Source organism: Magnusiomyces paraingens, assembly GCF_902498895.1.
Source record: "Magnusiomyces paraingens strain CBS 517.90 genome assembly, contig: contig1, whole genome shotgun sequence".
Lineage (NCBI taxonomy): Eukaryota > Fungi > Ascomycota > Dipodascomycetes > Dipodascales > Dipodascaceae > Magnusiomyces > Magnusiomyces paraingens.
The window spans coordinates 2745635-2762527 of record NW_022474067.1 but is presented as its reverse complement, the minus strand read 5'-3'; the positions used below and the strand labels follow the sequence as shown (position 1 = coordinate 2762527).

Below are 16893 nucleotides of genomic sequence, written 5' to 3'. Positions count from 1 at the left end.
GTTTTTTGTGTATCTTTGAAGTTTTCTATCGTCGTATCTGTCGCCAGATTAAGTCAAGAAATTCTTGTTCTTAAAGTACTTGAAAAATGCTGGTTGTGATGGTGGTGGTAATGGTAATGGTGGTAGTGGAGAAAAAACAAAACAAAACAAAAAATTTTTTACTGACGATTTTTTTTTTTTTTTTCTTTTTCCCCTGCACAACAAAAGAAAATGTCAGACCGTCAACAACAGCCACCTACTAGCCAAAACCAAACACCTATTCCCCCACAACATGTTGCCACGCGCCTTCCCCCTAGAACATTAGGTTCAAGAGCACGGCCTTCTGGAAACTCTGCTTCATTTCTTGGTGGTCCAGGAGTAACTGCGGTTCCTGCCAAGTTTGGGAAAGAAGCAGAAGCCAATCTACCAAAACCTGCGCCTGAGCTGCTGCCAATTCCTGACACACCCCGTGAAGAGCTTTTGTTGCAGATTCAGCAGGCTGGATACTCAGACCTCCAAAAGTACATCAATTCAACATTAGACCTTGATACATTTACTCTCAAGTCTCGAGCCTATGTTCGGATCCGTAGTCTTATTCAGGTGCTTTCTCTGAAAGTAACACTGAAAAAGCGTCCACAGACTACTGATAGTGAATCAACCAAGCGATTACTCAGAGTTTTGGGAAAGGTTAATGAGTTAATTGATGATGTTCCTCCTCTGGAAGGTCCGCGTCGGTTTGGCAATCTTGCTTTCCGAACATTTCATGATAGGTTGAAAAAAGACGCACAAACTATGCTTCCTGAGACCATTGGGCAGCCAAGAGAAGAGATCACCAAAAGTACAAACTCTGAATCGCCTGTTTCCAACAACCCTTATATTGAGCTAGTCCCTTACTTTTTGGGAGGATTTGGGTCTCGTCAGCGATTAGACTTTGGAACTGGTCACGAGCTCAGTTTCCTAGCCTTTTTTGGTGGTTTATGGGCAATTGACCTTGTGGATCCAGAAATTAGTGGCGAAGATATTTTGCTTATTTTTGAAACATATTTCAATACTATTCGCAAACTCATTGTTAAGTACAGCCTGGAGCCTGCAGGAAGTCATGGAGTATGGGGGTTAGATGATCATTTTCATCTGCCATACATTTTAGGGTCTGCGCAAATTGTCAACATCACTGAGCCTGATACCCCAACACCGCGATTTTCTCCCAAGCTGGTTCTTCGTCCTCAAGTAGTAGAGCGTGAAAAGGATACAAACCTCTACTTTAGTGCCATTGCCTTCATTAATAAGGTCAAGATCGGGCCTTTTTACGAGCACTCGCCTATTTTATACGATGTATCTTCGGTTGCTACCTGGCATAAAATTCATCGCGGCATGATTAAAATGTATGTAGCAGAGGTTCTTGGAAAGTTCCCTGTCGTTCAGCATTTTTGTTTTGGAACTGGCCTGTTTCCTTGGGCAGACCGTGTAACTGGTAAATTGTTACCAAGTACCGAAGCTGATGTCAATGATGAAAAGGAACGCGATCAACAAGAGAAGAAGGCAGCCGCAATTCGTCTCCTTAATAGTCAATATTTAGGTGGTGGAACTTCTAGCCATACTACAACTATTCGAAATCCCAATGAGTCTCAGTCTGTGACTAAGGCACCTTGGGCCACACAGTGATGTATTTCCTTTAATTTATCTGTTGTTTTTTTTTTGGCAACATGATGGAAGTTGTTGTTAGCAGTTTATAAATCTTGCATCTTTTCATCTACTTTAATTCTTTACCATTCGTATTACTCCTAAGATTGGCAATAACAATAACTCCAACTAAAATGACCTCTATGTTTTACAAATTGACTATAGTCATACTTGGATTGACTATAGTTCCAGTATCTTCACTTGAAATCGATGATACTGAAAACAAATTCCTTTCTAATCCGCAAGGCAGTCTTTTAGATACAGAGTCGCCTTATTATGATCCCCATTTTAATCCAGAAGACGCAAATTTATTTTTCCCCAATACTCCTTCAATCGGTGTTCCTCTAGAGAAAGTGCACGATTCTCCAGCAGCTGAGAATTCAGAAATGTCCAGAGTTCCTGCACGAAACGCTGATAATCAACTAAAAACAAAGGCACCATTTAGATCGCCATTTACAACTAATGAAGATTCTGTCATTATTCAATTTCTTCCTGAGCTTAGTGTTGACCGTTTTTTGACTGTATACCCTTCTCTGAAATATAAAATGCAAGGAAATGTCTCAATTGGTGCTTTTAAAGCAGTTTTTGGGAATTTTGATCGCCGATTTGTCCGATTACTTGCATATAGCAACTTGGTAAGGATTAAAAAAAATAAAGGGGGGTTACACTTTGGTTTGTTCTAACTTTTCAGGTTTTGGATATATCTCGAGATGTCAATGTGCGAATTTCCAATGTGCAATCCGATTCTCCACGACACTTGGCTCGTGTTTCGCGTAATGAAAAGTTGCGGATTAATGGTCCACATGATTATCTTTATGATCGTTCGGCAGGAAGCGGTGTAGATGTTTATGTTTTTGACACGGGCATATATAAGGAACATCCTAGTTTTGAAAATCGCACACAGTTTGGAATAGATTTTACTGGGGAAGGTGCCGGAGATCGTAACGGGCATGGTACCACAAGTAATGAAAACCTTTAAGTGAATATAAATTCTAACAATTTTGTTTAGGTACATTTATTGCTGGAGTAATTGGATCGAATACTCATGGTGTGGCCAAGAAGGCAAATTTGATCGATATCAAAGTGATTGGGGCAAGTGGTAAAGGCAAGCTGTCGCACATTTTGCTTGGAATTGATTATGTGATTCGGAGAAAGCAAGCTTCAAACCGACCAGCAGTAATTAACATGTCATTTACATCTGTCCGCAACAATATTTTTAACCGAGCAGTTCAGTCGCTGTTGTCTATGGACATTCCTGTCGTTACAGGTGCTGGTAACCAAGATACGTCGGCATGCCGCATGTCGCCAGGAAGCGTACCTGGAGTACTTGTAGTCGGAGCCTTTGATGATCGAACAGAAACAGTTGCAACATTTTCAAACTGGGGACAATGTGTTGATGGATTTGCGCCAGGAGTTGATGTAGACTCGTTGGATAGCCGGGGCCCAGGATTTGTGCAATTTTCAGGGACATCAGTGTCATCGGCAATTGGGACCGGATTGGTTGCTTACTTTTTAGGCATGGGAGACCAAGGCTGGGGAGCTGTTCATACCATACTTGCTCTAAGACTTCATGGACAGCTTACTCCGCAGTCCTTTTTGTTTCGGCCGTCTACACCCAACTTGATTCTTTACAATGATGCTGGTGAGCCGCTGTGGTGATTTATATTGTGTAGTTTATGTAATTGATGATGTAATTTATTGATGTTTTTTCATTTTTACATGTGTGGATATGTGGATGTCTTTTACCATTTTTTTAGTTTTGCCTCCACTATCTTAGTTGAATATCACAACAAACTGGAAAAGAAGCAGCAATAAAAATGTCGTATAGCGATGATGACGGTGCCTTTGATATTTCGGCCGACGAAGAAGATGTAAGTGAATTTATATTACAATTGATATTGGCTAACAATTGTAGTATAACTTTGATTACGATGACGAGTCTGGAGAAGGAGAAGAAGGAGGGGATATGGATTTAGTAAGTGATAAGTTTTAATCGATGATGATAACGGGACTAACAATTTAAGGAAAATGTGTATTACAATGCTAAAGGTAAGATTAAGAGGTTTTTTATATAACTTAGTCTAACTTGAAGTAGCTTCTAAGGATGAGGACTTGGACGCTGCTTATGAGGGGTTTGAGCAGGTAGCCCAGAGCGATGCAGAAGGCAGTGGCGACTGGCCGTTCAAGGCCAAAAAACAAATGATCAAAATTCTTTTTGCCCAGGGCAAACGCGACCAAGTTCTTGAACAATACACCAGGCTTTTGGATTACTTGGGTGACAACAAACTGAGCAGTAGTTATGCAGAGAAATCTTTCACCAACATGCTCGACTTGCTGACTGCTACTAAAAAGGGCAGTGGTGCCTCTGGGCAACAATTGAAAAAAGGCCTTGAGTCTAGTAGTACTTCATCGTTTGTTGAAAAAATTTATGTTACGACTCTTTCCAAACTGGTTGCAGTAAAGAACGAGAGAATGTGGATCAAGACTAACTTGAAGTTGGCTAAGCTATATTCTGATCAGGGACAGGTTCAAAAAGCACTTGCTGTACTTGTTGAAACTCAAGAGCGATGCAAAACCGGACGAACAGGACCTGCTGCTGATGAAAACAATTTAAAGTCTTCTTACTTGATGGAAGTATATGCCCAGATGATTACATTGTACTCTGGGATTGGCGACTACAAAAAAATGAAGGAGATTTATCGACAAACAGAATCACTAAAGAGTGCAGTGCCACATCCTCGTATTTTAGGTGTCATCAGTGAAGCAGGGGGCAAAATGCAAATGCGGGAAAAGCGATACGAACTTGCACGGGAAGCATTTTTCGACAGTTTTAAGAATTACGATGAAGCAGGTTCATTACAACGAATTGCCGTGCTCAAGTACTATGTTGTTGCCTGCATGCTGAGTGAGACGAAAATCAATCCCTTTGAGTCACAAGAAACACGACCATACCGCAACGACCCTAAGATTGCTGTGATGGTGCAATTGGTGGAAGCATTTCAACGCAATGATCTTGATGAGTTTCAAAAACTGTTCCGGGACCAAGGGAATGCGGAAGAAATTATGGGGGATCCATTTATTCGCGAGTTTTTGGGCGACATTGAGTTTTCAGCTCAAGCCCTTGGTGTACTGCGGCTTGTGCGCCCATACACTCGGATCAAGTTTGCTAAAATTGCATCAGCACTTCAGATCCCGGAATCACTTGTAGTTGAGATTCTGAAGAGTTTGGTTTTTACTTCAAAGCTGCCACTTGCGCGACTGGACTCGCGTGGGGAGTATGTGGAGTTAAATGCAGCAGCTGTGGACATTAACCTTAACAGTCACTATCAGTTAATAGAACGACAATCACGAAATGGAAATGACGATAATAAGGTGACTGATTTGGCTCAGGCAAGGTTTAGCATTGGCAATGAATCAGCTTTGGATGGCTTGGATGACAGTAATAGTACAGTAACAGATCGGGCGCCGTATGTGGGCACTTCCGATGGCGGTCTTGCGCCATTGCTTGGTGTTTACCAACCTCCAGGCAGAACATTGATGCTTAATACCAAAGCTCAACAATCTGTGGATGAATTTGTTTCGTCACTTAGTGGTCCGTTGATGTTAAATTCAAGAATTACAGATGCATTGGCCAAAATAGCAGCCCCGGAGGCTGCGTCTCAAATCAAGAGTAATGTGCTGAAAGACTGTGTGATCAATGTTTCTCCAGGCTCAGCAAGAACCAATGTGGTGTTTGATATTCCTCGGCGTTATGTGCAAGCAGCCATAAGCGAGGCATCTGCTGGAACTACTAAGGATAGTACTAAGGATGGCAATGGGAATAGTAGTGCTGCGGGTAACGGCAATGGGAATGGTGGCGCTGCTGGAGCAGTGGGAGGTTCTGACGGCGATGCTGGAGAAGGTCCAAGTTCTGGGGACAAAGTGTCTGGTTCGGGCGGCGATGGGCTATCTGGGTCTATAGGAGGGGCTGGAGCTGGTAGCGGTGCATTAATGGAAGGAGGGTTTAGTTCAGGAGCTGTGGATCCAAACAACCCCTTTGTTGGGCGGATACAATCTGGGAAACGGACTCTTGCACTTGTGGGATGGGCGCGGGCCGTTGAGCGGCTACAACAGGCTACGGAGCGCGGCGAAGGGACGATTCCATGTGGGGAGAAAATGAACAAGGGATACGAGTGGCGTATTGCGTCTGAATTTTCTTCAAATACCCTTCGTTCATTTCTCACAACCAATGGTCCAAAGAAAATGATGATAACGGGGCCTGGTAGCTTAGCAGGCCAGGGGAAACAGGGCTTGTTGACGGCTTGTCAGCAAGCAGCAGCCGAAGCTTGGAATTGAAGTGGAGTAAGAGAGTTGTAACAATTTAAAACAGAGGTAAATTGTAGATTAATATTATTATTGGAGAATATTTGAGTGAGTGATTATTCTTTTAATCATGAAATATTGTGAATAAAGTTTAAGTTTAAAAGTATTTTTTTTTGTCAGTTGTTAACTAACATTAGAGAAATTTCAAATGGTAATTTTTTTTTTCTTTATTTTGAGGACAAGAAATTTTCATTATCGTGATTTCTGATTTATCTTTAAATTTAAAAATGGTACATCACCATATGAACAATCACCATTTTTTTACCATACAAATAATAATAAAAAAAAAGTTCATTAATAGTTGTCGAGAATACGAATAAAACTTCATATAATTGTGATAATTATATATATATACTTCAAGCAAATGCCTCAAGTGTTAGTGTTTCCTGTAGTTTGGGAATTGGAAATTGTATCAGGGTACTTTTGCTGATGATGTATATATAAGGATACTTTTTCTTAATTTTTTTAATGGTTTTCTACCTTGTGAGTGTCTATTAAAGGACATTTAAAAGGGAAAAGAACAAAAAAGTTATGAACTTTATTGCAATTGAATTGTAGCTTGTTATTATAGGATGGAAGAGATGACAGAAACTACAAACCAGTTAAAGCGATAAGAATCCTAATACAAATTATAAAGTAGGGGTTGAAGAAAAAAAAAGGAACGAAAGTGGGGGGGTGAGGGATCAAAAATAATAATAATAAAAAAAGAAAAGAAAGAAAAGCAGAAGCAGAAGCAGAAGCAGAAGCAGAAGCAGAAGCAGAAGCAGAAGCAGAAGCAGAAGCAGTGTCTACGTAATTAAAGAGTTCGTACCTGAACTTGACAACGAAAGGTTTCAGGGCAGTGAAAAAGATCAAAGTATCCAGTCCTCTCCAATCCTTTTTTCAAAGATATCCAATAGAGTAATCTACATATAGTAGTTTGTTGAGACCAAGTTCTGGTCATGGCAACTATCTTATTCTCAGTATACAATTTGGTACTGGATTCTTGTGTATATAAAGAGAGAGTGCAAAACATTATATGGCATGTCACCGGACTCGGCTATGACGGGAAAAAGCAATTGAAGGGTTCAGTAACGGTGACAACAATACGGGTTGAAGAGAAAAAAAAAATATGAAACGATTTTGATAAATTTTATTTTTTTGGATAAACCTGTTGCAGATACAGTTTAACGGGGGGGTGAGTGGAAGAGGATGGTGGGGGATGAAAAGAAGCTTGGTTAGTTGCAAAGTTATTAGTAAGTAGCTGGGACTACAAGCTGTTGCAAAGTGAAAATAATAAAATCTAGTAAATCAACTACTGGTCCAAACATAACCAGTAGGTGGGGTTTGATTACTGTGTAAATGAATGGTGTAGTAGAATATAGTCAACAATAACGAGTAACTAGAACAGCGGTAAAATGAAAAAAAAAAAATAATCTATTGAAAATAATGCGACATAATTATAGATAGTGAAGTTTGATTTTGGTAGTATATATATATATATATTTTTTTGTTGCCCAAAGCTTGTTGACCTTTAGTAGAGACAAAGAATTTGGAAATTTTTCAAAAAGTTTGAATTTATTCACTTTAGTCAAAAAAAAAAAAAAATAAAGATAAATGAAGATTTGAAAAGAGAATTTATCTTTATAAAGTTAGGTTAATTTTAACAAGATAAGATAAGACAAGGTAATCAGTTAGTTTTAAAAAAACATATCAGTGAATGGGATTAAAAAGTATTTTGCAACAATTGAAGCATTAGAAAAAAAAATATATTAAAAATAATTGATTGAAACCTTGAGACCTGAAAAAACTTGATTTAGATATAATAAATTGTAACTAATCAATAAGCAATTTTTAGTCACTGATAAAAAAACTTCTCAGATTAAAAAGGAAAAAAGCTAGCCAAGTGTATTTTAAAGAATTTTTCTGATTTTTACTTTTTTTAATTAAAATGTGATTTTAAAAAAAAAATGGGGGGTTTATGTGGAGGTTGTTTGCACAATTTGTAGAAAGTACAATTGTTTTGACTTGGTTTAAATTGAATCACAAAAAAAAAAAAAAAAAGCAAGACTATATTTTGAAAATGATAGGATTAAAAGAAAAAGAGTTAACAAAGTGAGTATAAAGTCTATGATGGTAAAAAGTTAGTGAGTGATAAAGAATAATTACAAAGAAATGATAAAAAAAAATGATAAAAAAAAATTTAATTTTAAAAAACAAGAAATGGAAAGATGAAAATATTTAACTTTTTTTTTTGGCTTTAGTATTTAGATTAAAATATAATCTAAGGTTATCTTAATTTTTTTTTATATTTTTTCATTTGATAATACACTTGAAAAAAAAAAAAAAGAAAGAAAAAGGGGGGAGTGGATGATGAAATTAAGCAAAATTGAAATGTTTTATTTTTGTTGTTTACGTCATTCATTAAAATAAGCCCATAAAATTTAACAATGGTTTATTGTTAAAAAAAAAAAAAAAAAGTAATCATCTTCTAGAAATGTAGATGATGATGATAATGAATGTTTTTTTTTGTGCCCCTTTAGACATATCACCAAGACTTAACCCAGTCATCATTCAAAAGATTTCATGATAATGATTTCTTTTTTTTTTCATATAACATAAAAAAATAAAAAAAACGGGACGTTATTATTTGGCTGCTTTTTATTTTTACTTTTAAATTTTTAAATGATTGTGAAAAATCATCCTTTCTTTTTTTTTTTTCCAATCATATTTTTTTTTTTCTTGTTTCAATCTCAAATTTTAGTCACATTTAATCCAACTCATTAAATCCTAGAATTGTGGTTTGTTAAACAATAATATAAAAATAAAAATAAAAAAATTTTCATATGCATTAAATAATTTTCTAATAATTACTGAAAAAAATTTAAATAAATAAAAAAGCCCATACACAAGCAAATGGATTTCTAAACCAATTTGTAAACAATTTGTAAACAACAGTTAAAGTGGTTACAATTGCCAAGAAACCTTTTTTTTTTCATTTTCATTTTCATTTTCATTTTTATTTTCATGATAATATTTATTAACAAAAGGATAACATTAAGCGATAAAAACGAGGCAGTGCTTAAAATATACAAAGATTATAATCATAATTAATTGCTGTTATCATCAAAAATAAAAATTAAAAATTAATTATAAAATAATAAAATTATATTGAAAGAGGCCTTAGGAAGATTTGTTGCTGCATCTAATAAAGCCTGGAGGGGAAGGAAGGCTGCAAAGTGGTCACGTGAGCTAGTAATAAGCAATAAGCAGCTTTTGTTGTCATTGTTATTGTTGTTATCCAATCACAATACAAAGTCACCAACTATTACTAATAATAATAATCTTTTTCAACTTATTCAATCCTGTTTTTTATTTCTTTTTTGGAGTTTAATTTTTATTTAATAACTTTTTTTTTTCAATGTAGGTTTGATGATTTTGATGAAAAAAAAAAAAAAAAAAAGCATGGCTTTTCAATTATTGGAAGTTTCTTTTACAGTTATGTTAGAAATTAAAAAACTTATCTATTATCGATAAGAAGATGCACGTGACTTAAAAGAATAGAAATATCTACATATTAATATAATCCGAGGGTACAGACAAGCTAGTTAAGCCAGCTTTTGATTGGTATAAAGAGCTCAGTCAAAAAAAATAAGTAAAATAAAATAAAATAAAATAAAATAAAATAAAATAAAATAAAATAAAAAATAAATAAAAAGGGGTCTTGACTGATAAGAACTAAAGTCTTATTATATGTCGGAATAAAAAAAAATAGTTGTGTATATAATTCTTTAAACAATTATCGCATATACACACAATGGAAGATATTGTAAATTGTAAATACAATTAATTACCCCTTTTTTTATTATTATTATTATTCCTAGTTGCCTTGGAAAAAAAAAAAAAAAAGAAAGGCGGATAGTATCGAGGTGAGTTAAAATTCTATTAAAGGTGGGTGGGGGATGTAAGTATTTAAGTGCGCTTACAAGATAACAAGGTTGAATGAAATGTGTTGTATATTTGTCTAAAAGAGCGAATATACCTAAGTTCAAGTATCTTGTTAATCTCAAAGACAATGGGCAAAAAAAAAAAAGTTGTTTGCAGCCAAAGAAAAAAAAAATTTTTAAAAAAAAAAAAAAAGAGTGATGCACACCTGATGACATTTCAAAGTTTTTTTTTTATTTTTTGTTTATTGAAATAAGAAAAAAAAAAAAAAGAGAAGAGAAGAAGAAATAATGCTTCTAACATGGTTTTGATATATATATTTAAAGTAAAATTGAAATTAATTTTGAATCGACTTTATTGTTTAAAATTTGATTATAATTAATGTTCCTAGTGTAGATTTAAAAAAAAAAAAAAAAAAAAAAAAAAGACTCTATTGTTAAAATAAAAACTAGCCTAGTTTTCTTTTTTTTTTTCTTTTTTAACAATCCCATAATGGAAGCATTTTATCTTGTTTTTCTTCTTCTTCTTCTTTATTATTATTTTATTATTTGTTTACATTTATATTCAAAAGAAGAAATATGAATAAATACGATATTCTATGACGATTATCAAATATATATATTAAATACAATTTGGTTTGTTTATTTCTTTATTTATTTTTTCACTATTTTGGGTTGTTTTGATAATCTTGGCTTTTTTTTTTAAACAAAAAACAAAAAAATTTTTAAAGCAACCATTTCAATTTATCCAGAAATGTTTTTTTTTTTCCATTTTTTTCTTCTTCTTATTCTTTTTTTTGTTTTCTATTTTTACTGTGTAGAGATATAATTAGATTTGTTATCTTTTAAACCTGTTATTTTTGTTGTTGTTGTTGTTGGTTTTTTTTTTTTATTCTTTTAAAACATAAATCTTTTCTCTCCAATAGTACCGATTCATAAGTGTATAAAAACTTTAATGTTATTGTGACAAATTTTATTCAAAATTGATAACGAAAGGGAAAGAAAGAAAGAAAGAAAAAAAAAATTCAAATTGATTGATATGAAACGAAATTAAAGTATAAAAAGACAGGAGTTTTTAAGACATGAAAAAAAATTATATATAGTTTTCTTGCATCTATTATCTAATTCATTTTATTAATAAAGTTTTTCAGCTTGATCTTTAAAAAAAACTGAGTAAATAAATACATAAATACATAAATAAATAAATAAATAAATAAATAAATAAATAAATAAATAAATAAATAAATAAATAAATAAAAAACGTCGATATGTTTATGTAATGTCTTTAGATTTAGATTAGATTTAGATAGATCAATTGATTTATCTAAGATAGTTTGGAATTAAATTTTAATATTTAACAATTACATATACACTTGTTATTTAATTGTCACAAATAATTATTACAGCCGTTTGTCTATGGCTGCATTTTTGTAGTTGTTGTATATATATATAGTAGTTGTAGTTTATATTAACAAACAGTTAACAGTCAAATATTACGTAATCAGGGTTTGTCACTTTACAATAGCCTTTTTATTTTTTTATGATATTTTTGAGAAAGAAAATAAAAAAAAAAAAAAAGAGGATATCCCTAAAAGATCTTTTTTCCCTTTGTTTTTCTTCCTTTAAGTCCATCAAACAAACCCACACCTTTTTTTTTTTTTTTTTTTAAATCCTCTTCTTCTTGTTTTTTTTTTATCATAAAAGCCTGTGACAGAAGTAAAATAGAAAGAGAGAGAAAGAGAGAGAGAGAGGGAAAGAAAAAAAGGAAGTAAAGGAAGGAAACCAAAAAAAAAAAAAAATAAACAAACTGAGAAAGTGACAAAAAAAAGTTTCATTGAACTTAAAACGTCTAAATAATACCAATCAATCTATCAACAAACCAAAAAAAAAGGCATAGCTTTTTATGTTTATTTTTAAATTTTAAATTTTTTTTTATTTTCCCACCCATTTAATAAGAGCATATATTTAAATACATTATGCTGGTATTGATGCTTGTTGCATGTGCAGTCACAGTAGCCGGAGTCACAGTAGCAGCACTTTCAACCATCGATCCAGGTCCTTCATCTAATTCTAGACGAGCAAATTCATCATCATCTTCTTCTTTTTCAGGACAACCCAGTATTATTCACTCTAAATCAAAGAGCAATCATCATCAACATCACCATCATCATCATACACGATCATTTACGCGCGCAGTTGGGAATAGTAAATCAAAGATGGGCGGTAATAACAATAATAACAAGAGCAACAACCAAATGATGGGTTCATTAAACGAGTCAATAATTGGTGGTGCCACAAAACAAATAGTTGAGGAAGGACATTCTGTTGGAGTAGTAAAAACCCCTGGGCGGTCGGGGTCATCTGATTTATTTACAAAAGAAGGTGCGCGGGTAGTTGCGTGTTTAGTTGTATCGCGTGAGGATAAAGATGATGATGAGAGTGATGAGAGTGATGGGTCTAACGGTAATGAGTCAAAGCAGGAGAAATCAGGCACCAAAGGAGAGAAAGAAAAAGAAAAAGAACAAGAGGAAGAGGAAGAAGAATTAGAATTAGAAGAAGAAGATAATGATAATGATAATAAGGATGATGACAACGACGACGATGGAGGACATCGGGTTTTGCTGGTTAGCGTCAAAAAGGGGGTCAACAAATGGACGCTACCAAAGGGTGGAGTGGAGGAACGCGAGGCTCATGATTACGGGTTGGCTGCGATTCGGGAGACTTGGGAAGAGGCGGGAGTTTTAGTACGTAAACTTGGCAAGGATGGCAGGGAGGAGAGGTTGGATAGGTTGGATAACTTGGATGGGTTGGAAGGATTAGAAGGATTGAAAGGATTGAAAGGAAAGGTTTCAGGTAACGGTCGGACAATTTGTGACGTGGATCATGTGACAAGCAGTGGGGAGTATGTGCGGCGGATAGAATTGGAGGGGATGCCTAATGGAGAGCAGTTTGCACGGGTAGGGGTTTTCAACAAGAAGAAGCTACGCAAGTTCCCTCGGGGGAGTCAGGGGGAAGTTATAAGCAGTGGAGAGAATTGGATTTATTTCTACGAGGGAGAGTATGGGGCGGATGTTGGAGGGGAGGAAGAGGAGGGACCAGAAGGATGGCGATGGCGGTGGTTGGAGAGTGGTAAGCGAGACCGGGTTTGGGTTAATGTTTTACAAGCTGAGCGGATGTTACGGCGGTCTGGTCGGGAAGAGATGGTGAGAGCGTTACAGATGAGTCGGGTATATCAAAGGGCGATTGATAGTGATCGGAAAAGGGATAAGGATGATAAGGATGATAAGAAGAAGAAGAAGAAGAAAAAGAGGAATAAGAAGAATAAGAATAAGAATAAGAAAAAAAATGGAGATTTGATGAATGAGATAGAAGTTGGTGGTAGCGGTAGCGGTAGCGGTAGCGGTAGCGGTGGCGGTAGCGGTAGTAATAGTGGTAGTAATAGTGGTAGTGGTAGTGGTAGTGGTAGTGGTGGTGATTTGACCAAGAAAGGTAAAAGCAATGAGATGGCCAAGAGAGGTGAGAAAGGTAAGAATGGTAATTACCCCCCTTATAAGAAAGGTAAGAAGAGTAGTGGTAGTGGTAGTTTGCAACAAGCCAAAGCCTAAGGAATTATTTCGGTTCTCATGAGCACCAGTAGAGGAGGAGTAACTTCTGGAGCACCAGATTTTTAGCCAAGAAGGGATCGTTGTTGTTTAATAATAATAATTATTATTATAATAATAAATTGAATGATAAGGTTAAATAAGGTTATATGGAGAGATTGAAAGGGTAAGGGTTTTTATTTTATTTTTTATTTTTTATTTTTTATTTTTTATTTTTTATTTTTTATTTTTTATTTTTTATTTTATTTAGACGGACGGATTTTAACGGGTGAAAGATAAGAATGATTTGTAAGAATAAGCGGGTAATTACATGATATTAAATAGAAAAAAAAAAAAAACAATGACAAGGCACAAGAGAAATTAATGTGTAAGCAGTTAGATAAGCCGGGGAAACGGCTGGAAGCTAGACCAATGGTGTGCAAAGATAACAAGGAAGGGTTAGGGGAAAATATATATATATATATATATATAATTTTTTTTTTTTTTCTAAAGTAGTAGTAGTAGTAGTAGGTAGGATTCATTCGTAATACTACTAATTAGTATAAATATATAAATAAATATGAGACATAGGAGAGCAGATTAAAGAGTAGCAAGAAAGAAAAAAAAAAGAAAGAAAAAAAAAAAAAAAAAAAAAAAAAAAAAAGCAACAGAATTTCCCAATGAAGTCAACGCCGAGAAATTTAGTTAAGCTTTATTTTTTTTTTTATTTTTTTTTTTTTTTCAGGAGAGAGAGAGAGAGAGAGAATATATAAAATATGAGGTGAAAAATTTATTTTTAAATAATAAAAAAAAAAAAAAAGATTTTTGATTTGACAGCGATTAGGCAAGGATTTGGTTATCGATAGGGAAAATGCCAATGACAACAACAACAACATAACGGTCTCGGCAAAAAAAAAAAAAAAAAAAAAAAAAAAAAAAAAAAAAAGTCTCGGCGTTGATGATGATGATGATGATGATGGTGGTGGTGGATAATTAAGATATGGTTAATGTACAGAGAATCCAAATAAAAGAAAAAAAAGTAAGTAAGTAAGTAAGTAGGACTTTTTTTTTTTTTTTTTTTTTTTATTGAGGATTATTTGAATTGAATATGTTATGAATAAATAATGTGTAATGAGAGAGAGAGAAAAAAAAAAGATTTGAAGAAAGTTGAATATTTCTTAAATCATTTCTTAATTTATTTCTTAATTTATTTCTTAATTTATTTCTTAAATCATTTCTTAAATCATTTAAAATCAAAGATAAAGCAGGATTTAAAAACTAAAATAAAAGTAAATGCGGATGCTACAGCTGCTACTACTTTATTTACTTTATTTGTTGTTTCTTTTTCTTTTTCTTTTTGTTGCAGTTTTTTTTTTTTTTTTTTTTTGCATATATATTTCCTATTATTCAACAATAACAACAATAATAAACAATGAAACGATTTAAAAAAAAAAAAAAACTCAGGGGGGAGTAGTAGTAGTAGTAGTAGTAGTAGTAGTATGATGAAGAAGAAGAAGAAGAAGAAGAAGAAATGAAAATTTAAAGTGGAGAAACTGGTTTTATTAATTTAGTTAAAAAGTAGTTTAAATAAACAATAACAACAAGTTTTGATTAACGGAATTTTTTTTTTATCTTAATTTTCTACATTTCGGCAATTGAAAAAAAAATAAATAAATAAAATAAAAGAATTATAAAAAAAAAAAAAAAAGGGGGAGACACAAAAAAAAAAAAAAAAAAAAAAAAAAAAAAGTAAAAAACATGGAAATTTATTTTAACTAATTTAATTATTAATTTAATTATTTTAATAAATATTTTCACATGGAAAAGTCAAAAGGATATATACTCAAAATATAAGCATAAATTAAAAAAAAAAAAAAGAAAGAGGCTTTAGAATTACTTCAACAATTTTTATTTATGATAAAAGATATGTGACTTTTAATAATTGAACAATTGTTTTAAAAAAAAATAAAAAAAAAATATATATACATTAAAAATTAATATTTGAATTTACTTTTACTTTCTAGGATATCAAAGTTTTATTATTATTATTATTTATATTTATTCTTTTGTACAACAGCAGTAAATAGTAGTAATAGTAGTAGCAGCAGCAGCAGCAGCAGCAGCAGCAGCAGTAGCAGCAAACTGAAAAGAAGCAGCAACAGTAGCAGCAGCAGTATCATCATCATCATCATCATCATCATCAGAGAGAGAGAGAGAGAGAGAGAATACACACACAAAAAAAAAAGCAGCAAAAGGCAGCAGAAGGCAGCATTGATAAAAGAAAAAAAAAAAATAAAAAAGCAGCCTCTTTTTATTTTTTTTTATATTCTGTAGTTTATATGATAAAGTGAGTAGTTTTTTTTTAATTTAATTTAATTTATTTTATTTTATGTTTTTATGGTTGTAGTTGTTATGTTTTAAATCAATAAAGACAGAATAAAAAATATTTTCAAATATATATTTTTATATATATATTTATTTTTTTAATATACAAATGAATGAGTTTTTTTTTTTTCTTTTTAAAAACCAATAAAATAATAATCAATTCTTCTTTTTCTTGAAAAAAAAAATAGAAATAAAAAAAAAAAATAGAAAAGAAAAATCTCCAGATTTTTTTTTTTTTTTTTTTTTTTAAAAAATTCATTTTTTTATTTTAAATTCTTCAATTTGAATTTTTTTTTTTTTTTTTTTTTTAAACTTTTCTTGTCGTCAAAGCCCTCTCTGTGGATAACCCAATCAGGCATTCATCCACGCAGCATCAGTTGGGCAGCCAAAAAGACAAAAAGACAAAAGATAAGAGTACGCAAGCCAAGGTATTTTTTTTTTTTTTTTTTTTATATGTGTGGGAAATAAAAAATAAAAAAAAAAAAAAAGAAAAGAAACTTTTGGCCGCAAAAAAAAAAAAAAAAAAAAAAAAGACGATTTTTTTCAGTTATATATACAAATAAAATCAATAACAAACATCTATTGGACATAAATATAAATATAACTATATATATATATATAACTAACTATCTATATAATTATAACTACATATAAATACTTCCTTCCTTCCTTCCTTCCTTCCTTTTTTTTTTTTTCTACTTCTTCTTCCTCTTCTTCTTTCCTTCCTTCTTTTCTTCTTTCCTTCTTTCTTTTCTTTCTTTTTTCTTTTTTTTTTTTTTTTTTATTCTTCACCAATTTTAATTCAAATATATATATCATTTTATATATATATCATTCAATCAATCAATCAATCCAGCATTTCTTTTTCTTCTTTCTGTGAAAGATTTGAAAATAAAAAAGAATCAACTTGAATCAATATCATATATATACATACATATATATTATAAATATTCTTTTTTTTTTTTTCGGCATATCTCAACAAC

At 32.6% G+C, this 16893-nt stretch overlaps 4 protein-coding genes across 4 annotated transcripts; all 4 read left to right on the top strand.

Annotated features, from left to right (window-relative positions):
- Nucleotides 1–210: 210 nt before the first annotated feature.
- Nucleotides 211–1641, top strand: SAPINGB_P000805 (uncharacterized protein; the record flags this gene model as incomplete). Its single annotated transcript, XM_031995528.1, has 1 exon — nucleotides 211–1641. One exon carries the CDS (start codon nucleotides 211–213, stop codon nucleotides 1639–1641), a length of 1431 nt encoding a protein of 476 aa, XP_031851419.1.
- A 152-nt stretch (nucleotides 1642–1793) lies between these two features.
- On the top strand, nucleotides 1794–3318 carry SAPINGB_P000804 (uncharacterized protein; the record flags this gene model as incomplete). Its single annotated transcript, XM_031995527.1, has 3 exons — nucleotides 1794–2294; nucleotides 2351–2612; nucleotides 2669–3318. The coding sequence occupies 3 exons, from the start codon at nucleotides 1794–1796 to the stop codon at nucleotides 3316–3318; spliced, it is 1413 nt and encodes a 470-aa protein (XP_031851418.1).
- Nucleotides 3319–3476: 158 nt separating this feature from the next.
- Nucleotides 3477–5994, top strand: SAPINGB_P000803 (uncharacterized protein; the record flags this gene model as incomplete). Its single annotated transcript, XM_031995526.1, has 4 exons — nucleotides 3477–3530; nucleotides 3575–3634; nucleotides 3684–3708; nucleotides 3755–5994. The coding sequence occupies 4 exons, from the start codon at nucleotides 3477–3479 to the stop codon at nucleotides 5992–5994; spliced, it is 2379 nt and encodes a 792-aa protein (XP_031851417.1).
- A 6205-nt stretch (nucleotides 5995–12199) lies between these two features.
- SAPINGB_P000802 (uncharacterized protein) lies at nucleotides 12200–13549 on the top strand (the record flags this gene model as incomplete). The annotated part of the gene is made up of 1 exon (XM_031995525.1): nucleotides 12200–13549. The coding sequence occupies one exon, from the start codon at nucleotides 12200–12202 to the stop codon at nucleotides 13547–13549; it is 1350 nt and encodes a 449-aa protein (XP_031851416.1).
- Nucleotides 13550–16893: the final 3344 nt, after the last annotated feature.